The following is a 25,734-nucleotide window of genomic DNA, read 5'->3' on the forward strand; positions in this document are numbered from 1 at the left end:
GCATCCCAGAGGTCAAATTATGTTGTTAAACTGAGCTTTGTAATCGTGGTATGAGGTCGTCTGACTCTCCCTATTATAGTGCATATTCAGTTATGAAGCCATTTATCCTGCCTAACAGAAATATCAGCCTTAAGTTATTTGGTCACAGTGTGTGACATTCAATTGACAATTTAACACCGAGAATAATTATGTCCAATGCGTGAACAAATCCCGGTTAAGTGCCTTGTCAGTCAAGTGATGATATAATTCTTCATTGATCACATCGTCAAAGGTTGTTATAACATCTCGGTACATAAGGACCCACAATTTACTTGTTGACCATAATACCTTGTGTAAGTTGATGACTGATTTCTCCTTCAAACTATATATATCAGTCTTTAGATTATTTTAAGAGACCACAAAATTAGCAAAGTGAAGTAAGCTTTCATAACTGCTTGAACTTTGCTGTTTATGATACGTGAGCTGTCAGGTTTATGTGATTCAGTATACAAATGTTCATCACTTATAGCAGCTCTGACATGTGTTTCATTAGTGAATTATTTTTTGTAACTACTGTGCCCTCATTTTCTCTAAAACAGGCAGCTTGCACTGACTGGAGTGGTGTCTATTACTGCTAGCAAGCCAGAATATTAATCACAGCGTTTTAATTAAAATAGCAAGCTGTACCTATTTGCCTTAATTGAGGAATCATCTGTTTTTACACTGCCCCTTTCCTTCCTTCCGTAAATTAGGGTACTGGAGAATTCTGGAATTTGATTATGAGATGAAGCTCCTAAGCCATGTGATCCAGTTGGTCGATTCAGAGTCTTGGTCTTTCAGTAAGATTCCTCTAACTATTTGTCTACAAGAACTGGAGCTTCTTGAACCAAGGTGAGTGACACTGTGCAAATAAACTATTGGTGATGATGGCTGAAAGCAGTTTTACTGTTGATGAAAGGTGACTTGCTTTGGTCCTGGCATGTACATGAAGTTTGACACAGAACAAAGCTGTGCTGTAGTTCCGATTGCAAATTAGTTTGTGTTTCTATAACATTCTGAAAAATGCCTTGTCCTGGATCTGCTGGTCCTTTATTTTAATTGGGCAGAGGGGAACCTGATGTTGTCTAATTGATTGTTTATTGGTAAGTGTGCATATTTTGTATTTATATTTGATGATACACTATTTAAAAAAAAAAACAGGGGGGATGTCTTGATCATTAAAAACAGATAAACCTGATTTTCCCAGCAATTCATAGTTTGCAAGATCTTGTTTAAACTCTTCCAATGCCAGTGAGTCAAATTTCTTTTTTAATTGGTCAGTAAAATCTCCTTTGGTCTTAGAAGAATTCACAGAATAATAGAATAGTTACAGCATAGAAGGAGGCCATACAACGCGTCATGCCAAGTCAACTGTCTCAAAAGCAACTAAGCAAGTCCCACACCTCCGCACTTTCCTTGGAGCCCTTCAATTTTTTTTATTTCCGGGTGCTTATCCAATTCCCTTTTGAAAGCCACAATTGAATTTGCCTTTCCCCAACACTCAGATCCCACCCACTCATTCTATAAAAAGGTTTACTTCATGTTACCAAAGGCTCTTTTGCCAGACACCTTAAACCTACATTTTCTGGTTTTTGACTCTTCTGCTACTGCAATGATTTCTTTCTACCTTCTCTGTCGAGATCCCTAATGATCTAGAACATCTCAAATCTCTTCTCAGTCTTCCCCAAGGAGCACAACCCCAGTTTCTCCAATCTGCCCTCGTAACTGAAGTCTCGCATCCATGGTACCATTCTCATAAATCTTCCCTGCACCTTCTCTAAAGCCTTCACATTCTTCCTTCAGAGCGGTGGTCAGAATTGGAACAATACTCTAGTTGAGGCCAAATTGGTGTTTTATAAAGGTTCATCTTAACTTCCATGTTTTTGTACTCTATGCCTCTATTTATAAAGTCTAGTGCTTCATATGCCCTTTTAACCACTTTCTCACCTTTTAACCACTGCCCACCACCTTCAACAGTTTGCGTACATATATCCCCAGGTCCCTCTGTTCCTTTACCCTTTTTAGAATTTTGCCTTTTAGTTCACATTGCCTCTCCTCATTTTTCCTACCAAAATGAATCACTTTTCACTTCCCTGCTTTAAATTTCATCTGCTACATGTCTGCCCATTCCACCAGTCTGTGTCCTCATGAAGTCCGTCATTATATTCCATAGTTCAAAATAATTTCACGTTCTGTGTCACCTGGAAATTTTGAAATAGTGCCCTATACGCTTAAGCCTATGTTGTTAATATTGTCAAGAAAAGCAGTGGCCCCATTATCAACATAACTGTGTACCTTCCTCTCGCCTGAAAAACAACAGTCCACCGCTACTCTCTGCTTATTGTTGCTCAGCCAACTTTGTATCTATGCTGTCTCTGTCTCTTTTATCCCATGAACTTCACTTTTGCTGACAAGCCTATCATGTGGCACAAATGTCTTTTAGAAGTCCATATACACCACATTAATTGCAGCACCCCCATCAACCCTTTCTGTAACCTCATCAAAAAACTTAGTCAAGTTAGTTAAACACAATTTGTCTTTAACAAATCTGTGCTAGCTTCCTTAATTAATCCACACTTGTTGAAATTACTGTTCATTTTCTTCCAGATTATTGTATCTAAAAGCTTTCCGATGACTGAAGTTAAACTGACTGGCCTGTAGTTCCTGGATTTATCCTTACACCCTTTTATTTGAACAAGGGCAACATTCACGATTCTCCAGTCCTCTGACATCATCCCTGTATCTAAGGAGGATTGGTAAATCATGAACAGTGCTTCCGTAATTTCTACCCATACTTCTCTCTGCATCCTTGGATGAATCCCATCTGGTCCTGATGATTTATCAAATTTAAGTACAGTCAGTCTTCCTAATTTCTCCCCGTTAACAAATTTTAGTTCACCCAGTATTGCCACTACTTCCTGTTTCACAATGATTCTGGCAGCATCTTCTTCTTTGGTAAAGACAGATACAAAGTACTCATAAAATACCTTTATCATGCCCTGTGCCTTTATGCGTAGATCCCTTTTGGTTCCTAATTGGCCCCACCCCTCCTCTTACTACTCTGTATTTCTATTTGTATGGCTTACGAAGACTTTTAGATTCCTTTTTATGTTAGCTACCAGCCTCTTCACATACTCGCTCTTTGCCTCTTTTGTTTCCTTTTTCAATTTCCCTCTGAACTTTCTATATTCAGCCTGGCTCTCACTTGTATAATCAACCTAACATCTGTCATATGCACCCTATTCTTGTGTCGGATTACTCTCTATGGGTTGGATTTTACCAGATCTCTTAGGATGGACGTCATCTTACTCTTGTCTCTTTTATCATCTAGGGAGCTCTGACTTTAGTTGCCCTATCTCTCCTCCTTGTGAGAATGTACCTCAACTGTAACCGAACTGTCTTCTCTTTAAAGGGCAACCCAGTGTTCCATTACGGATCTGCCTAACTGGGACAGATCTGTTCTCACCCCACTGAAATTGGCACTCCTTCAATTAAATATTTTTACTTTAGATTGATCTTTGTGCTTTTCCATGGCTAATCTAAACCTTATGATTAAATATACAAAGAGCAGCAAAACTTATTTCTGGCACACTCAATTGTAGAAATGGTGATTGCTTCACTGATCTGCCAAAGTCCTAAACTCCATCCCTCAATCTTGCCCACTCTGCCTCTTTTTTTTTCTTCTTTGGGGTGTTCCTTAAAACATTTGACAAGACATTTGGTTACCTGTCCTGATATCTCCTTAATTGTGGCTCGGTGTCAAATTTTGTTTTAACAATCCTGTGAAGCACCTTGGTGCACTTCATTACGTTAAAGAGGCTATATAAATATAAGTTGTTGTTGATCACTGATCATTGCTGATATGTCATCAATCTTCCTTTAAGTATTTGTGGCTTTCTGGTGGCTCAAGTTAAATAATAATGATTATTTTGCTCAGATTGTTTGGTTAAGATTACAACACTGATTAATCAAAGTCCTCAGAATTTTATTTTAATAGAGTAATCATGAAATTACAACTAAATGAAGGGTAACAAGTGATGCTCCTTTAATATAACAGTCACGTTACAACAAGAATCCAGATTTTTTAGTAGCATAGACCTGCAAGACTTTTGTAGTGAAATTCATATTTTTATTGGAACAGTGCTACTATCAATATTGGATTTCTGGTTATTCTTTCACCAAAGACTGGTAGAATCAAAACACCTCATCTGGTAAAAGCTACACAAAGCCACCCCTTCCCTCCCTTGCCATTCCAACCTCCCCATGACATCGCTGTCCCTGGCCAACCACATGTCCATATTGACCCTGCCCTGCCCACCAATTTTAAGTACAGCCAGCCTTCCTAATTTCTCCTCATTAACAAATTTTAGTTCACCCAGTATTACCACTATTTCCTGTTTCACAATGATTCTGGCAGCATCTTCTTTGGTAAAGGCAGATAGTACTCATAAGAAAGTACTCATAAAATACCTTAGCCAAGCCCATCAAGCAGCCGTACCTCTGACATTTTGAAAATCATCTAATTAAAGCGCACTAGGATCTTTCTCATTATTCTTTCACCAAAGACTTTAGAATCAAAACCCCACACTCTGCCAAAAGCTGCATAAAGCTTTTCCATCCTTCCTTGTCATCCCTTTCATGTCATCTCCATCCCACCAGATTTCCATCTTCACTGTGACACACCCCTTCTAATATCCGTTGTGGGCAAACCTCAGGAACCATGTGGGGATGAAAAAAAACTATTAACAATCTAAGAGAGTTCTCACTCTTATATAATTAGTTGCTTTGTAGTACAGAACTAGGTTCTGGAATAGTTCCTGAAGATTGGAAGGTAGCAAATGATTTAAGAAGGGAGGGGGAGTGAAAACAGGGAACTACAGACCTGTAAGCCTTACATCAGTGGTAGGGAAAATGCTAGAATCTATTATAAAGGATGTGATACATGGATACTTGGATTATCATGATCTGATTGGCATAGTCAGTGTGGATTTGCGAATGGGAAATCATGTTTGATGAACTTGTTGGAGTTTTTTTTGAGGATGTTACTAACAAAATTGATAAAGGAGAGTTGATGGATTTAGTATAGTTGGATTTTCAGAAGGCTTTTGATAAAGTCCCCCACAGGAGTTGATTAGCTAAGTAAAAGCACATGGGATAGGAGGTTATATACTGGCATGGATTAAGGATTGGCTAACAGGCAGAAAACAGAAAGTAGGAATAAACAGGTCATTCTCGCGTTAGCAGTCTGTGACTAGTGGGGTACTGCAAGGATCAGTACTTGGGCCCCAGCTGTTCACAATATATATCAATGATTTGGGTGTGGGGACCAAATGTACTATTTCCAAGTTCGTGGATGATACAAAGCTAGGTTGGAATGTGTGTTTTGAGGAAGATGTAAAGCGGCTACAGGAGGAATTGGACAGACTTCGTGAGTGGGCAAGAACATGGCAGATGGAATATAATGAGGAAAAATGTGAGGTTATCCACTTTGTTAGAAGGAACAGGTGTGCAGAATATTTCCTAAATGGTAAGAGATTAGAAAGTGTAAATGTACAAAGGGACCTGGGTGTCATTGTCCATAAGTCACTGAAAGCTAACATGCAGGTGCAGCAAGCCATTAGGAAGTCTAATGGAATGTTAACCTTTATCACAAGAGAATTTGAGTACAGGAGTAGTGAAGTCTTGCTTCAATTGTATAGAAGCTTGGTTAGACTGCACCTGGAGTACTATGTACAGTTTGGTCCACTTACCTCAGAAAGGATATTATTGCCATAGAGGGAGTGCAACAAAGGTTCATCAGACTTGTTCCAGGGATGGCGGTTCTGTCTTATGAAGAGAGATTGGGCAAATTGGGCCTGTATTCTCTAGAGTTTCAAAGAATGAGAGGTGATCTCATTAAAACCTACAAAATACTTAAAGGAATAGACCGTGTAGATAAGGTAAGATGTGTCCCCTGATTGGGGAGTCTAGAACCAGGGGACACAATTTCAAAATAAGAGAAGGACCGCGATGAGGGGAAATTTCTTTACTCAGAGGGCTGTGAACCTTTGGAATTCTCTACCCCAGAGGGCAATGGAGGCTCAGTCATTGAGTATGTTTTAGGTAAAGATTGATGGGTTTCTGATTAACAATAATGTAAATGGTTATGGGGGTAGCTTGAGTAAAAGGCATTAAAGTGTTCGATCAGCCTTGAATGACATAGCTGGCTCAATGGGCTGAATGGTTGCCTCCTGTTCCTATGTCTTAACTTCAGTATTGCAGAAAAAAGAGACATGCTTTTCATCGTGAACTCATCAGGACCGAATCTTAAGAATACCAAATTTCAAATGGAACAACAATTTATACCGTATGAGAAAAGGTGCTGATTGGTCGAGATGTTGCCATGAAGAATACATCAGGCAAACAGTTATCCTTCAAGCTTTTGTTTAGTTGTCAAAGGGCCCTGCGTATGAATAAAAGTAGCTTCCAGCGCACATAAGTGAGCCACATTGTGAGCCTGACTGATAATCTTAAATTGGTTGTTAGTGTAATTCTTAGCACAATCAGGATTGTTTATTGAGTGTTGTTTAATCATGGAATCACATATAATATTGGATACTATGGTCTGAGTTTTACAAGTATGGGCTGGTTGAGTACAGTCAATACTCTGCCTGTTGTGAGCAACTGAAAGGATGTATTGTTTGACACAATCCGCCAGGTGTTGGGATATAAGGCCTACATACTTGGCATCACACCAACACTGAAATTCATACACCACATTGTTCATTTGTGTGGTAAGCAGGATGTCTTTTTGGCTTGATGGCAGCGCCGTGTTAGTGGAGAATACCACTCATTGCTAGGGCATAATAGCAGCATGAAATAGCTAGCCTCACCTGTTGCACAAATTTTTGAGACGCCATACCTTTCCAGGGTAATCTGAGGTAGACTGGGCACCTTTCAGTACCGAAAGTAGTGACCTTTTGCCCATTCATGAGTTTGAGCAACATATAGCGAGCAACGATCTGATCATGGTAGCTGTTACCCTGCAGGATAGCTTTGATGCGCTCTATTTTGCCATCAAGCTTGCACGGTGAGCATGAGGCTCCAGCCCTATTTACGGGGTTGCTGATAATGCCAGTTGTATAGCATAGAGCTGTAAAAATCTGAACACTTATATTAACTGGTGAAGGTAGGCTTGCGGTAGACAGTAGTAGAGGACCCATTAGCAGATTTCTCTTGGTAGAATTTGGTACTCTTGCGATTCTATCCTGATGAGTGCAAGACAAAAAGCTCCGACAGCCTGTCTCTTTCATCAATACTCATACACAATTGATACTGGAAAAGAACTCTCAATCTTGAAACCTGTTCAAAAATTTTAAATCCCCTCAAGTATCTGCTAAGAACAAAGAAATATAGGATGAGGAGTAGGCCATTCAGCCCTTCAAGCCTATTCTGCTAATCAGTTAGATCATGGTTGCTATACATGTTAATTCCACCTACTCACCTTTGTTCTCTATCCCTTAATATCCTTGCTGAACAAAAATCTATTGATCTCACTTCTGAAATTTTCAGGTGACCAGTTTTCAGTTGTGGAGGGTGGAGTTGGGAGCATGGAGGGGAGCTTCCAGATTTCCAGTACTCTCTTTATGCAGTGCTTGCTGACATCGCCCTTGAACTGCTTGGCTCTAATTTTAAGGTTAATACCCCCTTGTTCTGGACTCTCTCACCAAAGGCAAAAGTTTTTCTCCATTTGCTCTATCAACAAAGCAGGTGGAACAGATGGCCAGACATCTGTTTTTCTAGATGGCCTCATCATGAATGCTTGGCTGAGCTCCAAGGATGGGTAATTGACAGCTCAGTAAACAATGTTAACACCAGCTTGAAGAGGAGTGTTAGCCTTGATTGAATGACCTTGTAATGATCTGGGGCAGAATTTTGAGTTTGGTGGGCAGGCCCAAGATTGGCCGGGAAACGGACTGCTGCCCATGATTGGCCCTCAACCATAATTTCACGCTGGCGGGCCAATTAAGGCCCGCCCAGCATGAACTGCGGCACCCCACTGGTCGGGAAAGGCCGAGTGGGGGCAAAGGCCTGTCAGCTGCCGGGTCCAATGGTGACCCAGCAGCGGGTTTAAAAACAGCAATGGACGCTCCCTCCCAGGCGGGGCCAGCACAGGCTCCACTGGTCAGAGGACGACTACCAAGGTCATCAAGGCCAACAAGATAACAGTCAGCAGGCTGTCTCCAATGCCGGTGCCAATGAGGAGGGGGCACCAAGACATAGCACTCGGAAATGTAATTTAAAGGCACCATGATCATGGGTTATTTTCTGTACATTTATGTTTGGTTTATATGTCTGCTGGTATGGACATCAACACCAGTAATGGTAATGGCATTACGCATTCAATGTGACAATAACATTAAATTTGCTTTGGTCCTGATGGCCTGAGTATGCTTCACCTTTTCTTCTTTCTGGTACAAGGTATGGCAGTATGTAATGCTGGACGTGAGTGGCTCAATAATTTATTGCAGAGGCATTGAGTGGACTTTGGGTGCAAATGAAAGGATCATTTCGGACACTTGGAGTGGAGGTGGCAGCCCTGGTATGAGGTGGAAGCAGATCTTTGGTTGCCTAGTTGAAGGACCGTTGGATCAAGGTTTCCTTGGTGTCCCTGCCTCCCTGGAGGTTACTGAGTTCTGCCTCCACGCCCTCAGCATTCGCCTCACCGTACTCCTCTTCTGATTCACTATTGGATTCATCATCTGTGGCCTGTATAGCTGTGTCAAGATCCTCTTCCTCTAGTGGGTCCTCCCTTGCCAATGCCAGATTGTGGAGAGTGCTGCATGCAACCACTAGCAGTGACATCCGCTTTTGGGGGGTATTGTAGTGCTCCCCCTGAACGGCCCAGGCATCGGAAGCGCATCTTGAGAAGACCTGTGGTCCTCTCTACCACCTCTTGTGGAGGCAAGACTGCTACTGCAACACTTTGGCATTGCATCTCAGACATATTGAGGTAGTTGCATTGCTGCCTGTAAACCCTGGCAACAGGATAGTGGCATCTTCTGTGGCCCCTTCCGCCTTACACTTCCTGCTGACCCTGTGCCCCTTGTGCCTGCGCCTTTCCTTCCACAGGTCCCTCCCCTGGAAGCTGCATTGGGGCACCTAGCCTCCTCTCTCTTCCTCTTCAGAGGAGGTGCCACCAGCGGAGACCACAATCCCCATTACCAGGGTAATGGAAGGCTATCTGATACCTGGAAGGGTCCACATGGACTGAATTATCCGGGAGCCTTGGAGACACCAAAAAGTCCAGAAATGAAGCCTGGAAGTGCTAAGAATGAAGCCCTGAACAGAGATGAAACTGCCAAGTACCAATAAGCAACCAGCAGCAAACTATCTCCAAAACTCATCACTACTTACAATGGCAATGCTGTTGACCCTTTTTATCCTGCCCTTGGATGAGGTTTAACAAGTTGTGGGCTGGCCGCCTGTCCATTTTGCCTGTGTGATGAGTGCGAAATCACACGAGCAATGGAAGATCCAGCTTAATTGCCTTTTTAATGGCCTTCATTGGCCTTGTAGTTGATGGCGGGCGCGTCTCCAGCTCCTGCGCATGCCAGCTGACCTAAGTCGTGAGAGTGCGCAATGACATCAGGATGCTCACCCGACCTCATCACATGCTATTTTATGCTCGAGCAGGTTGAGTGGGCGCCTGCTCACTCAGTGAAAAATTCTGTCCTGAATCTTCCTTTGAAGAGGTTTAAGAGGTGTGGAGTGGCTAAAAGATTTTGATACTGTGGGCCAGATTTTCGCCAGCAAGGCAAGAAGCTCAAGTCGGGAAATCTACCTTCTTGGTGGACCTTCTGATTGGAAATGACCTCCCCATGAACAATTTTCACTCCGGGGAGAGCGGGGCATGATTGAGTCTGGCCTACCGCCTCTGGTGGTGGCCACAGAGGCGAATGAGTGCCAAGGTGGGATGGTTAGAAGCCCTCCTCAGTTCTCTGAGCTTTTGGTCCAGTTGTGTAAAAAGCTGTTAGGCCCTCTAGCCTTCATTCCATGCCACCTCAATAACTCCTCACCCAGTATCTACTATGGGGAGACCACCAGAACCATGTGGAGATGAAAAAAAATAAACTTCTGACAATCAAAGAGAGTTTTCTCTTATATGCAATTAATACTGAAAAGAACTCATTCATGAAACCCATTCAAAAACTTTAAATCCCTCAAGTAGTCAAGCTGTGGTAAAAACAAACATCTATTCACTAGCCACATCAAAAACAGCTAGCCCTTTAAAATTGTCAGTCAGACCCCCTGCTGAGATAACTTTTGAAAACTCAGGCGAGTATTGATAATGACCTCCAGCTGTAATAACAACCCTTGGGAAATGTCAGAAATGAAGTCTTGAAACTGCAGCAACAGTTCCCTAATGTTTTTTTCTGAGCTACAAAAGATGGCCTATCAATCAATGCAATGCAGCCGCGGGTGTGCGCTTTTCTACTCTAACTGAAAACTGAAGAATATTTTTCCCTGTTTAAAGGGCTAGGGATTTAAATAACTTCAGATCACGAAACTTAAATAGACCTTATCCACCTTTCACAAGTGTCTATGTCTCCTCAATAAATTTGTGACTCCCACACTTTGGGTTAAGCCCCTTGGAACAGTGAAAAAGGCGTCTGTTTGAATGCAGCACTAATTTCAAATGGCCCTGCTGAATTCGGGTTTCTTGCCTGTGTAATTCGCACCCTTCCTGCTTCTCCCTGCTAGCAGAAAAATGGGAAGTGCCAGAAATAGGGATGGGATTTTAGCATTCTCGTCCTGCCTGCCATTTTTAAAGGCCTCCAGAGTCAGCCCCACTCTGCGAAAATCCGGCTCTATGATTGGCCCTGATTTTAAGAGGTTGTAAGATGGCCAGTTTTTTTTTTAAACATAGGAGATCTTCAAAGTCTCTACTTATTGTGTCAGTTTCAGGAGTATTTCAAAGACTTGCTGGACTTACCAATGGCTCTGTACTACTGCTTTTGTACTATAGTGAATACTCAGAGAGTGTGTATGGAGGATGCTTTGGGGTCATGGGGCATATGAGGAAGCACGGAAAGGGCATGGGAGATATGAAGGTCATGGGAGATTTGGGAGGGCATGGAGGGAGTATAGGGGGCAAAGGAGATGTTGGGGGTATGGAGGCAGCATGGAAGATATAAGCAGGCACGGGGATGGATAAGGGTTTAAAGTACCTAAAAGTCATAATGACAACTGAACAAATATCCCAGTAAAGGAAGGCGGGCCTTCTAGCCTGCCAGTTTTGCCATCACCCATCTCCATTGCTGCCTCAGGCCTGCCTTTGGAGGCAGTGGGCTCGACTCATCTCACCCCCACCTTCCCGGAACTTTCCCGACTCCTGCAGCCCACCTCCTTCAGAAAAATCTAGCCCTTAGTCGATGCAAGCTGTACTCATAATTCAACCTTTTTGGCCTAGCATCATTCTGGCGAATTTGTGCTGCACCCCTTCCAAAATATCTTTCCTGAGGTTGGTTTTGGAACTGAATGCAGTTCTCCCAATGGAATCTAACCAGAGCTTTATATAACTGTCACCTAATGTCTATCCCTTTGTATTCCAGTCCCTATGAGATAAAGGCCAACGTTCCAGTGTCCTTTCTAATTATTGTTTGCATTTGTCCACTAGCTTTTAGTGATTTCTGCATATGATCCCTAAATCTCCTCCACAGTTCCTAACTTCTTACCGCTTAGAAAATACTCAGATTTGTTTTTCTTAGATCTAAAATGGATGACCTCCTTCCTGGTACAAATCTGTGGCCCACACTGAACTTAGTGATACACAGAGCAAATACATTGAGATTCACAGACTCTTGAGTTGCATAGCTGTTAAATTGAAACTCTGTTGGATGTGGCAATAACATATTATCTATCAGGAGTGGTTTGGACGTCATTTGGCAACCACAATGCTTTGCATGCAGAATTCCTTCTCTTAGCTATGTGCCAAATGGGGAAGTGTGTTGTTAATCCTCTCTGTGCATATACAAGCAGTAAAGGGCACTTCACTTCCTATCGGCTGGTTCCACACTTAGATTGACAGAAGCCAGCGAGAAGCTTTCCCACCTGCCTGTACAGCTCATGATTATGTTTGGTCCAAAAGCAGTGAGAATGGGAAAAACAATTTCATTAGTTTAAAAAAGGAGTCTTTTATTAAAAACACTTCTTTACAAATGCTTTTTGTATGAATTATCTGGTGATTCGCCTCAACCATTTTTTCTGTTTTCTTTTTCAAAATATCTTCTTGGCTAGAGTTAACATTGAGATGTGTTATTTATTTATATTAAAGGAAGTCAATGGTAAAGTTTCTATACTTTTATATAAGCAAGAGGTTTGTTTTTAAGGTGGAAATTATGATGCATCATTTCACACTGTAGAGTACTAGGCTGGACATTGGTGTCATAAACATAGAGACCTTGATGGTAAATTGATCATTTTATATATGTTTTGTTTGCATCCATTATTCTGGCAGTACTTAAAATTCTATTTGACTATTGATGGCATTTTGGGAAGATGCTAGTAATGTGGGAGTAACTGAGCAAATAGATTGCCAATTCAGACTTTTAAGCCCAATAATTAAAGCTCCAGTTTTAAGGATCTTGGGGAGATTTAGCGATGGGCAAGTTGCTGGCAGCAATTTTTTTGGAAAAAAATGTGCTCAACCGTGCGTCAATTTTCTTTTCTATTGGGCAAAGAATATAATTTGCAAAAAAATCTGTGCATCTTTACAATGACATGTATAATTACTGACCATTTTTGCCAACAAAGATTTTGAGTAGACTGCCAACACAATGTTGAATTAAACTTGTATATATTCATTTATGAGGTTAAATGTTCTAATTTGCATTCCTCCAGTGCCTCTCCACTGTCATCCGTTGGGGTCCATCTGCACTCACCTGCTTCCATCCTTACCTGACTAATCATACCCAGAGAATCATCTGCTTCCCGCTTCCATTCCATTACCTCTGGTGTATCCCAAGGGTTTATACTTGGCTCCCTCCTTTTTCTCATCTAGATGCCGTCCCATAGCAACATCACCCTAAAATACAACATCTGTTTCCATATGTGCGCTGATAACATCCAGCTGTACATCATCTTTCTTGACCCCTTCACTGTCTCTAAATGGTCAACATCCAGTGAGCAGTAATTTCCCCCAACTAAGTATGAGCAAGCCATTGTCTTCAGTCCCTAACACAAACTCTGTTCCCTTGCCGCCAAATCCATCCCCCTGGCTGTCTGAGGCTTATTATTACCAGATTATTTGCAATGTTGTTGTCATATTTGACCCTGAGATGATCTTCTGACTACACATCCATGCCATCACTAAGTCTGCATATATCCACCCCTGTAACATTGTTTGACTCTCCTCCTGCCTCAGCTTATCTGCTGCTGAAACCCTCTCCGATGCCTTTGTTACTTCGAGACTTCACTGTTCCTACCCACTCTGGCTAGTCTCCTACGTTCTACCCTTTGTAAGCTTGATGTCAACCAGAACTCTGTTGTCTCTGTCCTAAGTATCACCAAGTCCTGATCAGCTGTAACCCTTGTGCTCACTGACCTGGTTTAACAACATCTCGATATTAAGATTCTCATCCTCATTTATAAATCCCTCCATGGCCTCGTTCCTACCTATCTCTGTCAGCTCTTCAAGCCCACAACTCTCCAAGATATCTGTAGTCATATAATTCTGGTATTTTGAGCATCTGTGATTTTAATTGCTCCACTGTTGGTGGCCATGCCTTCAGGTGCCTAGGCCACAAGCTCTGGAATTTTCTCTCTTTACCTCCCTACCTCGCTTCCCTGCTTCAATAATTATCTCTTTTGACCAGATTTTGTTTATCTGCCCTGATATCTCCTTATGTGTTGTATTTTGTTCTATAATGCTTCTGTGAGGCACCTTGGGATGTTTTATTGTGTTAAAGGTACTATATAAATACAAGTTGTTGTTGTGCTGATGATTCATTAGACCAATGGCACAAACCAGGAACATCAATATTGGGACATTAGTAGGAGCATTACAGATGTCTCCAGTGGCCTTGTCTCAGGAGGAGGAAAATAAAATGGGCTTCCTGTTCCTGATTTATGTAATGTTCCTTGTATGTTTTCAGACGGAAAGTGCATGTGTGTAGACATCAGTGAGGATTGGGCACCTCCAGGTTACTGGTATCTGGAACTGCAATCCTGTATTAGTCATTGGTTTCAAAAGAAGGGGAGGAAAATGATTTTGATGTAATGGAAGCCCGAAATTATAGAAGATGAAAAATTGTCATGAACCATACAGTATTGTTTATAGCCAAATATCAGCCTATAGAGTAGAAATGGAAGAAAGATAATGAGTCAGATATAACTGCTTTTATTTTGCCAAACTAAAGCCTTTTAAAAAGAAACAGTGCTGTTGCAGTGGATACTTTTACAGCAGTAAGAGATGTTTCTCAGGTGGCTTTATAAATTCTATTTCTTTTGTGATAAAAATATATCAATCATGTTGGACTAAGTGCATATTCCGAAGGTTTAGCTTATATCTAGGTGCAAAGCAGTCAAATTGATTAAATTGTGTTTTACAAACTATCAGATCTTACATTACTTTGTTCATGGTGCATCAGATATGCTGTGACCATGGCAATGTAAATGGCCCTTCAGGGAGGGACTAGTGGATTGTCGTAAAAACCCATCTAGTTCATTCAGGCTTGAAGGAAGGAAGTCTGCTGCCCTTACCTGGTCTGGCCTACATATGACTCTAAACCCACAACAAGGTGATTGACACTTAATTATCTGAAATGGCCGAGCAAGCCACTCAGTTGTATTATGGATGGACAATGTATGCTGGCCTTGCCAGTGATGCAAGAAATTTTTAAAAATAAAAATGATTAAAATGTCTGTTTATCTGCTTTCTCTCCTCCCAGAAGCTTGCCCTATCGGTTGACTGTGTTTATGTGAATCTTTCACCCTCTCCCTTTTCACCACCTGTGAGAGAATGAGAGGTTCCTGCACAGACCCTCCTTTGACAGCATGACTGATAACTAGAGGTCTCTGTTGGAGCTGCAGGCACAAAGCAACGCACTAATAATATTTCTTAATTTCAGTAACAATGAAGATTCCATCACCCCCAGTTCAAAAAAAAACAGATCTATATATAAATAAGTGTAGGAGTAAATGGATAGGAACAGGAGTATATAGCATTTTTTTAATCCACTGAATTGAATAATCTGCCCTAATACCTGAAGTGGAGTTCAACGACACAATCGTATGTTAGTAATCTGCAAATTATGTACAGGCTGTTCCTTGCTTGTCAATGCCAAATTTTAAAAAGACACTTTTAAAACGTTATCATCCACTGAGTTTTCTGATGACTTACAAGCCACTAGACTGCATTTCAGGATCTAATGTGTCCACGATATGCTATTAACTCAACAGCAAGATGTCAGATTTGCTTCCATGCGGCAGTATGCTGATAAATATAAATTTGCCACATTAGGGGAAAATATTCCATGTTATGGGACGAAATGCTGTATGAATAGAATACTGTAAGTAAATTCTGTGTATTAAACACTGTAATTTACTTGATTACAGATAGATTTGTCTGTTAGGTTAGACCTGGTAGTGGATCTGATGGGCAGATAATCAGGTATGCCAGTCAGTGGCAACGTTCTCTGAACTCTTATTTGACGGGTAAAGGAACTGTAGTGTGTAGCGGTTTTGAAATTAACTTGTGGGAGTGGCCAGTAACACTGAATCCCGTTTCTTAACACTGAATTTAATTTCTAAGTCTTGATCATGTATGTAAATTGTAAAGAAGAGTGGACTCACCTTTTCTTTCTCTAGCCTCAGAATCATCCTCTTTCCTGATCCTTAGCTTTTAGCCCTCCAACAATCTATGCAGCCACATTTCCGTTAGTTCCATGTGTGTATATATATATGCTTGGGACCCTTAGGACCCTCAGAAATCGTATTATAATAATTTATCTACCTTTAAGTTTGAGTAGCTATTTTACTACCATTTTCTGTAAATAATAACCTCCATTCACACCGTAAAAATAATCCCACCTAACCAATCCAGTTTTCCATTTTGGAGCTTTCCTGTATTTGTGCTGGTTTTCTTTTTAACGATTTAGCTCGCAGCTGCTAAATACTGCTCTGTTTCAGATTTGATCTGGTCTCCTATTCGACATTGGAAATCCAGGTTTTAATCTACTCCCTTTCTTCCTCAACTTGATTTATACTATTTCTATTTCCATGTAAGTATTTTCTAGTTGCTGATGTAGTCCTATAGCCAATTTGTTCAGTATATTAAACGATGTGTTTCTGCTTTTTCCCTTCAGGCAGATGATAGAACATTGTCTTAATTGTTATGGCAAAAGATATACAGATGAAGGTAAGTCAGATACAGGACTTGCTTGACAATATTTTAACTATTAAAATTGAACTTTACGGTTATGCATAGGTTAGTCTGATTTTATTATTTCAACCTTTTCTCTTAAACAAGACGTTGGTCAGGATTTTCCGGCCCTGTTGTACCGGGATCCGTCGCGGGAGATTGGACAGCCCAGTCAAAAGTCCATTGACTTTTTAGTGGCATCGGACGATCCCAGCGGCGGACAAGGCCTGAAAATCCCACCCATTTACTTTTTCTAAAAAAATAGACAGGCACTCTGAGCCAGGATGGTGTATGTAAACAGCCTATTAGACAGTAGAGGATGTGATGCTTGACTCTGCCTTTACCCACCATCCACATATGTCTATTATCAGTTTTGAATGGTCAGTCAAGGAGAAATGGTGGGTCCCTTCCAGTTTCCTAGAACTGCTGAGGGGAAATTTTAGTGCCTTCAGTGCTTTCCTGGTTGAAATTTGGTAACTCATAAAGACCGAAAATCAAACATAGTACTTCCCTGATTTGCGTGCCTCATTTGCCTGCTGATCTGTTTGGGCTGAAATTTATATTTATATCGTACTTAGAGAGTAGGTGCGGGGCTCCATCAATACTGCTGTGCAACTGGCCATGAGGAAGTCTTGGTCTCTTCATGTTTCCCTTCATGAGTCTCCTTCTTTGTAAAAGGTGGGGGGGGGGAAATGAATTCTATTTCATTTTTTTTCATGAGGTCTTGCAAAAAATTAACAAAGGAGTAAAGAGGTGTGCAGTCATTCTCTCATTCATGCTGAAACGTCAAACACACAACTAGTAGGGACAATGTCAGTTCCCTGCTGCATTTCTAGGGGAATTTTAAACCTCAGATAGGGTATCAGCAATAACGTTGGGAAGAATTTTCTCCCTGTCGGGTGGGCCGTTTGGGAATGGTCACAGAGCCAATCGCTGGTTGCGATGGGATCTGTGCCGCCATTTTACATGGTCGGGCCAATTAAGGCCTACCCAGCGTGAAGCGCAGCTCCCGAGGATAGCAGGAGTGGGCGGGTGGCAGCGGGAGTGCAATGACTGCTGGGTCCAATGGCGATATGGCGGCCGGTTCAAATAGAGAACAAGCAGCCTTTCAAAGGCTGTGGATCATGGCCAGCAGAAGGACTACCCAGAGCGCCGCTGGAGAGCAGGCCAGGCAGGAGGGTAGGGGAGCGGGGCAGTGTGCCCCTCGGTTTTCTGATGAGTGCCTAGCTATCCTTCTGGAGGTGCTGGTAGCACGGTGGGAGGTCCTCCTTCTGAGGGACGGGAGAAGGAGGCACCCCCCACCTGACCAAACGTGCCTGGGAGGAGGCGACAGACAAAGTCAGCTCCCATGATGTGGTGCGGCGCAAGTCGGCCCAGTGCCTCAAGTGATTCAACAACCTCTTGCGCTCATGAATACCATGTTGGCAGAGATACCATGTTAACACAGCAGGTAGGCTTTCCCCCCAGCACCCATCTCCCAAACTCTGAGTGCAGTTACAGCATTGAATCCTTCACGACATGTTTCCCTCGCTGGGTGGGCCAGCAGATATTGCCCATGCCTAGTTCACCCTGAGAGGGCAGTGCTGAGATGGGTTTTGCACCCGCAGCATGTGTTAGGCTGACACCCAGAATACTGTTTTGGAGGCAACCTCAAGGATCTGCATGTAGGCATAGGCGCAATGCTGGAATTGCGAACATGTCAAAGTCAGGGTGCTAACATGCTGGGAGGGGAGCTTCCAGGTGGTGGGGCACCAATCCATCTGCTGCCCTTGGCGTTCTACGTGCTTGTGCCTTCTTGTTTTGCAAGGTTAGACTGTGTGGTACCAAATGTGATGGAGGCAGCATGTGGGTAAGCTGTGAGTATGCAGCAGCTGCGGGGTTACGAATCACAGGAGCCCTGCAATGTCCCACTCTGGTGTGGCAGGGATGCGATGGGATTCCACAGGGTGGACTAATCAACGATCCTTTCTCCTTTTCAGGAGGAGACCGCACACAATGCTGCCGAGCGGATGCGGACTGGCGGAGGCCAGGCCCAGTTGGCCATCATCACCAGATACGAGCAGGAAGCGATGTGGCGCCATGTGGCCAGGTCCACTGGTGGCGGTGAGGCTGGGGTGCCATGGGAACGTAAGATTGTTGAGCACTGAGGTCACCATGTGTGTTCCAGCAGCCATGCCACTGCTGGATGTTCAGTGATTGAAGCTTGCAACATGGGTTGACCATTGATTACGGAAGGATGAGCGCACACTGATCTGGGGGCCAGGCATGCACATTGACATTGTCTCCACTTTAACTAATCAAATGTCCTTGTTCTTCCTTTCAGCATCAGCAGAGCAGGGCCGGGAGGAGGAGGCAGAGGGGCCACCTCTGACACCTGAGGGCCCTGAACAATTGGACTCACCAGCATCACACCTTCTCTGCCAGGCAGGCATTAGTGTAGATACAAGGTGGGAATTAGATCGTCAGCTAGTGTCTTGGGGCACAGTGTTGAGGGCATTTCACACTTGCTTGAGGTGCAGTCGGAGACAGAGAGTGCCTGTGATGCCGGTAGTTGGATGACTGCAGGGGCCAGGCACATGCTCGGTTGATGGCTGATGATGTGCCTCTGGAGTCATCCGTGAGGCAGCAGACACCGGAAGTCCAGCAGGGTATGCGGGAGGATCTGGCGGAGATACATGAGGCAAAGCATGGCATGGTGCCCGTGCTGGAGGAGTCCAGGCGGAGCATCATCAATGCAATGAGTCTCGTATCCGAGTGCCATGCTTCCTCCATGGAGACAGTGGTGACTTTCGTGGAGGGGCTTCTCCAGGGGAACAATCGGGACCTTCTGGGGTTGCATTTGGACCTGCAAGCCCTCACAGTGGCATTGACCTCTGCTGGTCAGTGCCAGTGTGGGAAATGGTTTGCGCACTAAGTATCCCAGTTCGGTGCCTATCCATCAACGGTGAGCAGGAAGGTCCGAAGTGACCTCACATTGGCATGGGAGCTGCCTGTTGTCTCTGCGGCTTCCTCTCGAGGTGCTCTGGATAAGAGCAGCAGCTCCTCCACTCCTTTGCCAGTGACCGTGGGATCTGATGAGGCTGCGGCGACTGGGGAGATGCCAGCTGTGGAACTGGCCACTTCCTCCCAGGCGGGGCCATCAAATGCTCCATGGGCCAGAGGACGCCAAGGTCATAGAGACCTATAGGACAGTGAGCAGGCTATCTCAGATGCCAGTGCAAGCAAGGGGGGAGCATCTAGACGTAGCACCCGGAAACGTAAACTTAAGGCACCTTAGACACACCATGGATTCCTCACTGGTGGTTTTATGTTGCCCTGCAGTTAGTTGATGACCACTTAGTGTGATGCATAGCACTTTTGCATTAATTTTATTTTCTGTTTCATTTTGTTAAATGATTAAATTTTAATATGTGAGCATAGCTCAAGGTGATTCCTTACTTCTGCAGGTGGATGGGAATCCATGATGTTATGGGTTACTTATTTGACATTGAGCTTTATTGATGAGGCACTTAGTTAATGTTCTTACCCAGGCAGATGTTGCTCTCAGGTATCGAGTATGGAGCCTGCAGCCCTGGCTTGTGTTAAAGGTCCATCTGTGGTGGGCTAGCTGAAAGTTTGTTGGGATTAAAGCCTCCCGGGTGTCCCTGCCTCCCTGGAGGATGCCCGGGTCGGCGTCTACCCCCTCAGTGTTCTCCTGTGCGTGCTCATTCTCGGGCTCACTACTGGACTCATCGTGTGCAGCCAGAACAATTGCGTCTACATCATCATCTTCCTCGCCCCTTTTCAGCACCAGATTGTGGAGAGCGCAGCATGAAACCACTATCAGGAGGACATTGGACATTGGACCCCTTGAACGGTCCAGGCATCAGAAGCGCAATTTGAGAAGACCAATGGTTCTCTCTACCTCAGCCCTTGTGGAGCCGTGGCTCCTATTGTACCGCTGATCAGCCTCTGTTCTTGGATGGCGGAGAGGTGTCATGAGCCACCTTTTGAGGAGATAGCCCTTGTCACCCAGTAGCCATTCATTGGGCCAGACTGGAGTACTGAAGAGCCTCGGCACCTGAGAGTGTCTGAGGATGTAAGTGTCATGGGAGCTGCCAGGGTACCTTGCACAGACTTGTAGAATCAGCATCCTGTGATTACACACTATCTGCACGTTCATGGAGTGGAAGCCCTTCCTATTGACAAAGGCACCGGGCTCACCCGCTGGTGCCTTGATGGCCACATGTGTGCAGTTTATAGCACCGTGCATGAGGGGGAAGCCAGCAATCGCTGCAAAGCCTCTGGCTGGCTCTGTCTGGTTGGCCTCATCCCAGTGGCAGTGGATGAAAGCTAACGGACACCTGAACACGTCTGTCATCTGCTTGACACAAGTGTGGACAGCTGATTGGGAGACTCCACAAAGATCAACTACCGAGCCCTGGAAAGAGACAGGCATAGAGGTTGAGGGGAGCCGTGACCTTCAATGTCACCAGCATGGGGTCCCCACTCATACAGTTGGCACAGACTTCTGGGCCTATCATCTGACAAATCCTTCAGAGCCTCCTTCAGCATTGTACCTCAGACATATTGAGGCAGCTGTTTCACTGCCTGTAAACCCTGGCAGCAGGATAGTGGCATCTTTTGCGACCCCTTCTGCCTTGGACTTCCTGTTGGCCTTGTGCCTGTTCCTCTCCTCCCAAAGTTGGCTCCCCTAGAGGCTGAATGTGGACTCCTGGCCTCATCCCCCTTCTGGCCCTCCCTCCTCAGTGGAGAGCACAACTCCCATTCCTAGGCTACAGGAAGGCTTCCTGAAACCAGCAAGGGGCAGTGAGGTTACAAATTGTTGCTCTTAAAATTCTGCTACAGCCAAAGGTCCACGGGGTCTCATGGATGCTCAGTTTTGAGCGGGTAGATCTGTTCTTAATCTAGCCCATTTAGCATGTTGGTAGTGTCACACAACATGGTGGAAGGTGCTGTGAGTGTGAAGACAGAATTTGGCCTCCATAATGACTGTGCAGTGTTGACTCGTACCAAATCTGTGACAGGAAGACTTATCAGTACGAGATCAGATAAGTTCTCCGTATTTGTGTTCTTACTGCCTTCCCCAAGCCCAGTCTGGCAACTAAGTACTTCAGAGCTTGGTTAACATTGGTGCTAACAAGCAATTTGTGGTGATGATCCTTTAATTAAGTTGCTTAGAGTTGTCACGAAAGTATAATAATTCTCTCAATATTATTGTGATTTATTGTGAAAGTATTAATAGTGGGGTTTGGATAGTTTGTGTGTGTGGGATTTAATTGAATTAGAGACAGCTGGTCTGGTGGCTTTGACTCATCAAAAGAAGCTAGGTTTGAAATGCTAAATACATAAACATGACGGAAGTCTTAGAATGTGAGGTGAGGAGAATTTGCATTTTTAGATAAATCAGGGTAGTTTGAATTTCAGAGATGATAGGATGTTTATACCTAGCCAGAGAAGCTAGGCTAAGCAATGTGTTTATTTTTCCCAAAGGTTACTGACAATATCAGCACCACAAATAGATTTATATTATGAGAAAGGTAAAGTTGCAAAGACATATGGGAACAATGGAATTTACATTTAAAAGGGAGAAACGTGTATAAAGGAGAATGAGGCTATGTGTTAGGGAAGGCATTGTGAGATCTACCAGAAGTGTGAAAAGCCTCCAGTATTTGTGCATTTACACTGTCTACAGAAACTGAAGCTTGGAAAAGCCATTTTAGATTCTACTGTCCAGGGTATTTTGGTAACTTGCTGGCAAATGTTTTAAAATCCTTTTTTTTACTGTTGCCTTAATGGGGGTGTTACTGGAAGCCGGTTTAATTAGGGGTTTTAGTAGTTACTATAGTAATAATTTGTAGACCTGTGCATGTGCTTGAAATCTTTTCTTTTGTTACTAAATGTTTAAATTAGTTTTCTTAAAAATCTCAAGACTTGGTTGGCTTATTACTTCTGAATTTGGGGCATGCATCTCAAAATAAAATACAGATCGCAAAACTGTTGTGACCATGTGACAAGCTTCCCTCCTGGATTTGATCTGCCTGGCACACATCATCTGCCGTGTCAAAACAGAGTACACTCTGTGCCCTTGTTCCCTTTAGTGCTTCCTCTAAGTGTTGTTTGGCATGGAGGAGCACTGATTCTCATCAGCTGAGGGATGGTGATAGGTGGTAATCAGCAGGAGGTTTCCTTGCCCAAGTTTAACCTGGAACCATGAGAATTCATGGGATTTGAATTACAAGCTGAGGACTTCCAGGGCCACTCCCACCTGACCGTATATCACTGTGCCGCCACCTCTGGTGGATCAGACCTGCTGGTGGGACAGGAATTCTCAAGCATGGTAATGGAGGAATCTCAGACATGGGCTGATATTTGATTCTATAAGTATGACTATGGCCAGATGTTGTTTGATTAGTCTGTGAGACAACAATACCAACTTAGACACTAGTCCCTAGATGTCAGAGAGAATGACTGCAAGGTCAACTGGAAAGGGTGTGCCTTTGTTGTGTTTTTATTTGACGCCTAAATTGCAGCTGAGTAGGGTGTCCAATTTTCATTAGTACATTTCCTTTTAGCACTCTGATAAAGCTGAGTGGTTTGTCAAGCCAGTTCGGAGGGAGTTTAAGAGTCAACCACATTAGTGTGGGACTGGAGTCATTTAAAGACCAGACTGGGTAAGGATGGCAAGTTTCCTTCCCCCTGTAGATGTTAGTGAACCAGTTAGGTTTTTACAACAAACCAACAGTTTATGGAGGCATAAGAAAAAACTGAAGCTGAGCCAAGGAAAGTAAGAATAGGAAGGATGACAAAAAGCCTGAGTGGTGTTGTTGCTGGACTAGTAATCCAGAGACCCAGGGTAATTGTTCTGGGGACCCGGGTTTGAATTCTGCCTCAGCAGATGGTGGAATGTGAATTCAATAAAAATCTGGTGCAATATAAATCAGGGTTCAACCCGCTCAAGCGTGAAATGGCGTGTGTTAACGTTAGCCAAGCGTGCCAATAGTTCGCTGAAGTCAATTAAAAGGCCTGTTAAGGCCACTAAATAATCAGCGAGCATAAATTTTTCATCAGGCAGGTTGAGGTTTCCAAAATCAAATAAAAGTAAAATAAAGGTTTTAAAATTGAATTAATAACATGTCCCTGCTCATGTGACAGTTTTACAGGGTACCATGGTACCTCCCCAACCCAAAGACACCACAGAGTCACATGAGGGGACATGTTTTATTAGATTTTTATTTTCTTTTTTTAACAATGCTTCATCTCCGTGAGGCACAGAGATTATGAAGCGCTCACTCGTGCGCATGCGTGAAGTTCATGCTTGGCCCGCTCGCCCTCCTCCATTCCCCCAGGCACAGGCAACGCTCAGCACTGCCACTCGCATTAAATCACATTTTGGTCCCGATCATGGTCGGCTTCCCAACTACCCACTCCCACTGAACACGCCTTCCAAGGGCAAAATTCTGCCCTGGAATTAAAACCATTGTCGATTGTTGTAAAAACCCATCTGGTTCACTAATGTCCTTTAGAGAGGGAAATCTGTCGTCCTTGCCTGGGCCGGCCGGCTGACAGGGCCTGCAGCAGGTGGTGAGGGAACCAACAAGAGGGAAATCATACTTGACCTCATCGTCACCAACCTGCCTGCTGCAGATGCATCTGTTCATGGCAGTATCGGTAGGAATCATTGTGGAGATGAAGTCCTGCCTACATGTTGAGGATACCCTCCATCTTGCTGCGTGGCACTACCACTGTGCCAAGTGGGATAGATTTCGAACAGATCTAGCAACTCAAGATTGGGCATCCATGAGACGCTGTGGGCCATCATCAGCAGCAGAATTGTACTCGAACACACTCTGTAACCTCATGGCCTGGCATATCCCCCACCCTGCCAAGAGCAGCACCAGGCATACCTAAAAATGAGGTGTAAACCTGGTGAAGCTATAACATGACTACTTGCGTGCCAAACATCATAAGCAGCAAGTGATAGAGCTAAGCGATCACACTATCAACAGATCAGATCTAAACTCTGCACTCCTGCCGCACCCATTTGTGAATGGTGGTGGACAATTGAACAATTCACTGGAGGAGGAGAAATATCCCCATCCTCAATGATGGAGGAGCCTAGCACATCAGCGCAAAAGATAAGGCTGAAGCATTTGCAACAATCTTCAGCAAGAAGTGCTGAGTGAATGATCCATCTCGGCCTCCTCTGGAGGTCCCCAGCATCACAGATGCCAGTCTTCAGCCAATTCGATTCATTCCATGTGATATCAAGAAACGGCTGAAGGCACTGGATGCTGTGAAGACTACGGGCCCCCTGACAATATTCTGGCGATAGGACTGAAGGCTTGTGCTCCGTCCCTAGCCAAGCTGTTCCAGTACAGCTACAACACGGGCATCTACTGGGCTATGTGGAAAATTGCCCAGGTACGTCCTGTGCACAAAAAGCAGGACAAATCCAACCCAGCCAATAACCACCCCATCAGTCTACTCTCCATCATCAGTGAAGTAATGGAAGGGACCATCAGTAGTGCTATCAAGCATCACTTGCTTAGCAATAACCTGCTCACTGACGCCCAGTTTGGGTTCTGCCAGGGTCACTCAACTCCTGACCTCATTATAGCCTTGGTTCAAACATGGACAAAAGAACTGAACTCCTGAGGTGAGGTGAGAGTGACTGCCCTTGACACCAAAGCCGCAATTGACTGAGTGTGGCATCAAGGAGCCCGAACAAAACTGGAGCCAATAGGAATCTGAGGAAAAAATCTCCGCTGGTTGGAATCATAAGTAGCAAAAAGGAATATGATTGTGGTTGTTAGAGGTCAGTCATCTCAGCTCCAGGATATCACTGCAGGAGTTCCTCAGGGTAGTGTCCTTGGCCCAATCTTCTTCAGCTGCTTCATCAATGACCTTTCTTCCATCATAAGGTCAGAAATAAGGATGTTCGTTGATGATTGCATAATGTTCACCATTTGCGACGACTCAGACACTGAAGCAGTCCATGTCCAAATGCAGCAAGACCTGGTCAACATTCAGGCTTGGGCTAACAAATGGAAGTAACATTCGCGCCACACAAGTGTCAGGCAATGACTGTCTCCAGCAAGAGAGAAGCCAACCATCGCACCCCCCCCCCCCCCCCCCCCCCCCCCCCCCCCCCCCCCCCCCCCCCACCCCTTGATTTTCAATGGCATTACCATCACTGAGTTCCCCACCATCAGCATCCTGAGAGTTACCATTGACCAGAAACTGAACTGGACTAGCCATTTAAATACTGTGTCTACAAGAGCAGGCCAGAGGCTAGGAATCGTGTGACGAAT

The 25,734-nt window shown here is 44.0% G+C and overlaps 1 protein-coding gene across 2 annotated transcripts in view; it reads left to right on the forward strand.

Moving 5' to 3' along the window:
* dscc1 (DNA replication and sister chromatid cohesion 1) overlaps positions 1-25,734 on the forward strand; it is a 56,000-nt gene that overhangs the window by 11,047 nt on the left and 19,219 nt on the right. For both annotated transcript variants that reach the window (XM_041189058.1, XM_041189059.1), the window contains exons 5-6: positions 732-870; positions 16,365-16,417. In XM_041189058.1, the coding sequence (XP_041044992.1) occupies positions 732-870; positions 16,365-16,417 (192 nt within the window). The remainder of the gene's footprint in view (positions 1-731; positions 871-16,364; positions 16,418-25,734) is intronic.

This window comes from Carcharodon carcharias, chromosome 6 (assembly GCF_017639515.1).
Source record: "Carcharodon carcharias isolate sCarCar2 chromosome 6, sCarCar2.pri, whole genome shotgun sequence".
In the NCBI taxonomy this organism is placed as follows: domain Eukaryota; kingdom Metazoa; phylum Chordata; class Chondrichthyes; order Lamniformes; family Lamnidae; genus Carcharodon; species Carcharodon carcharias.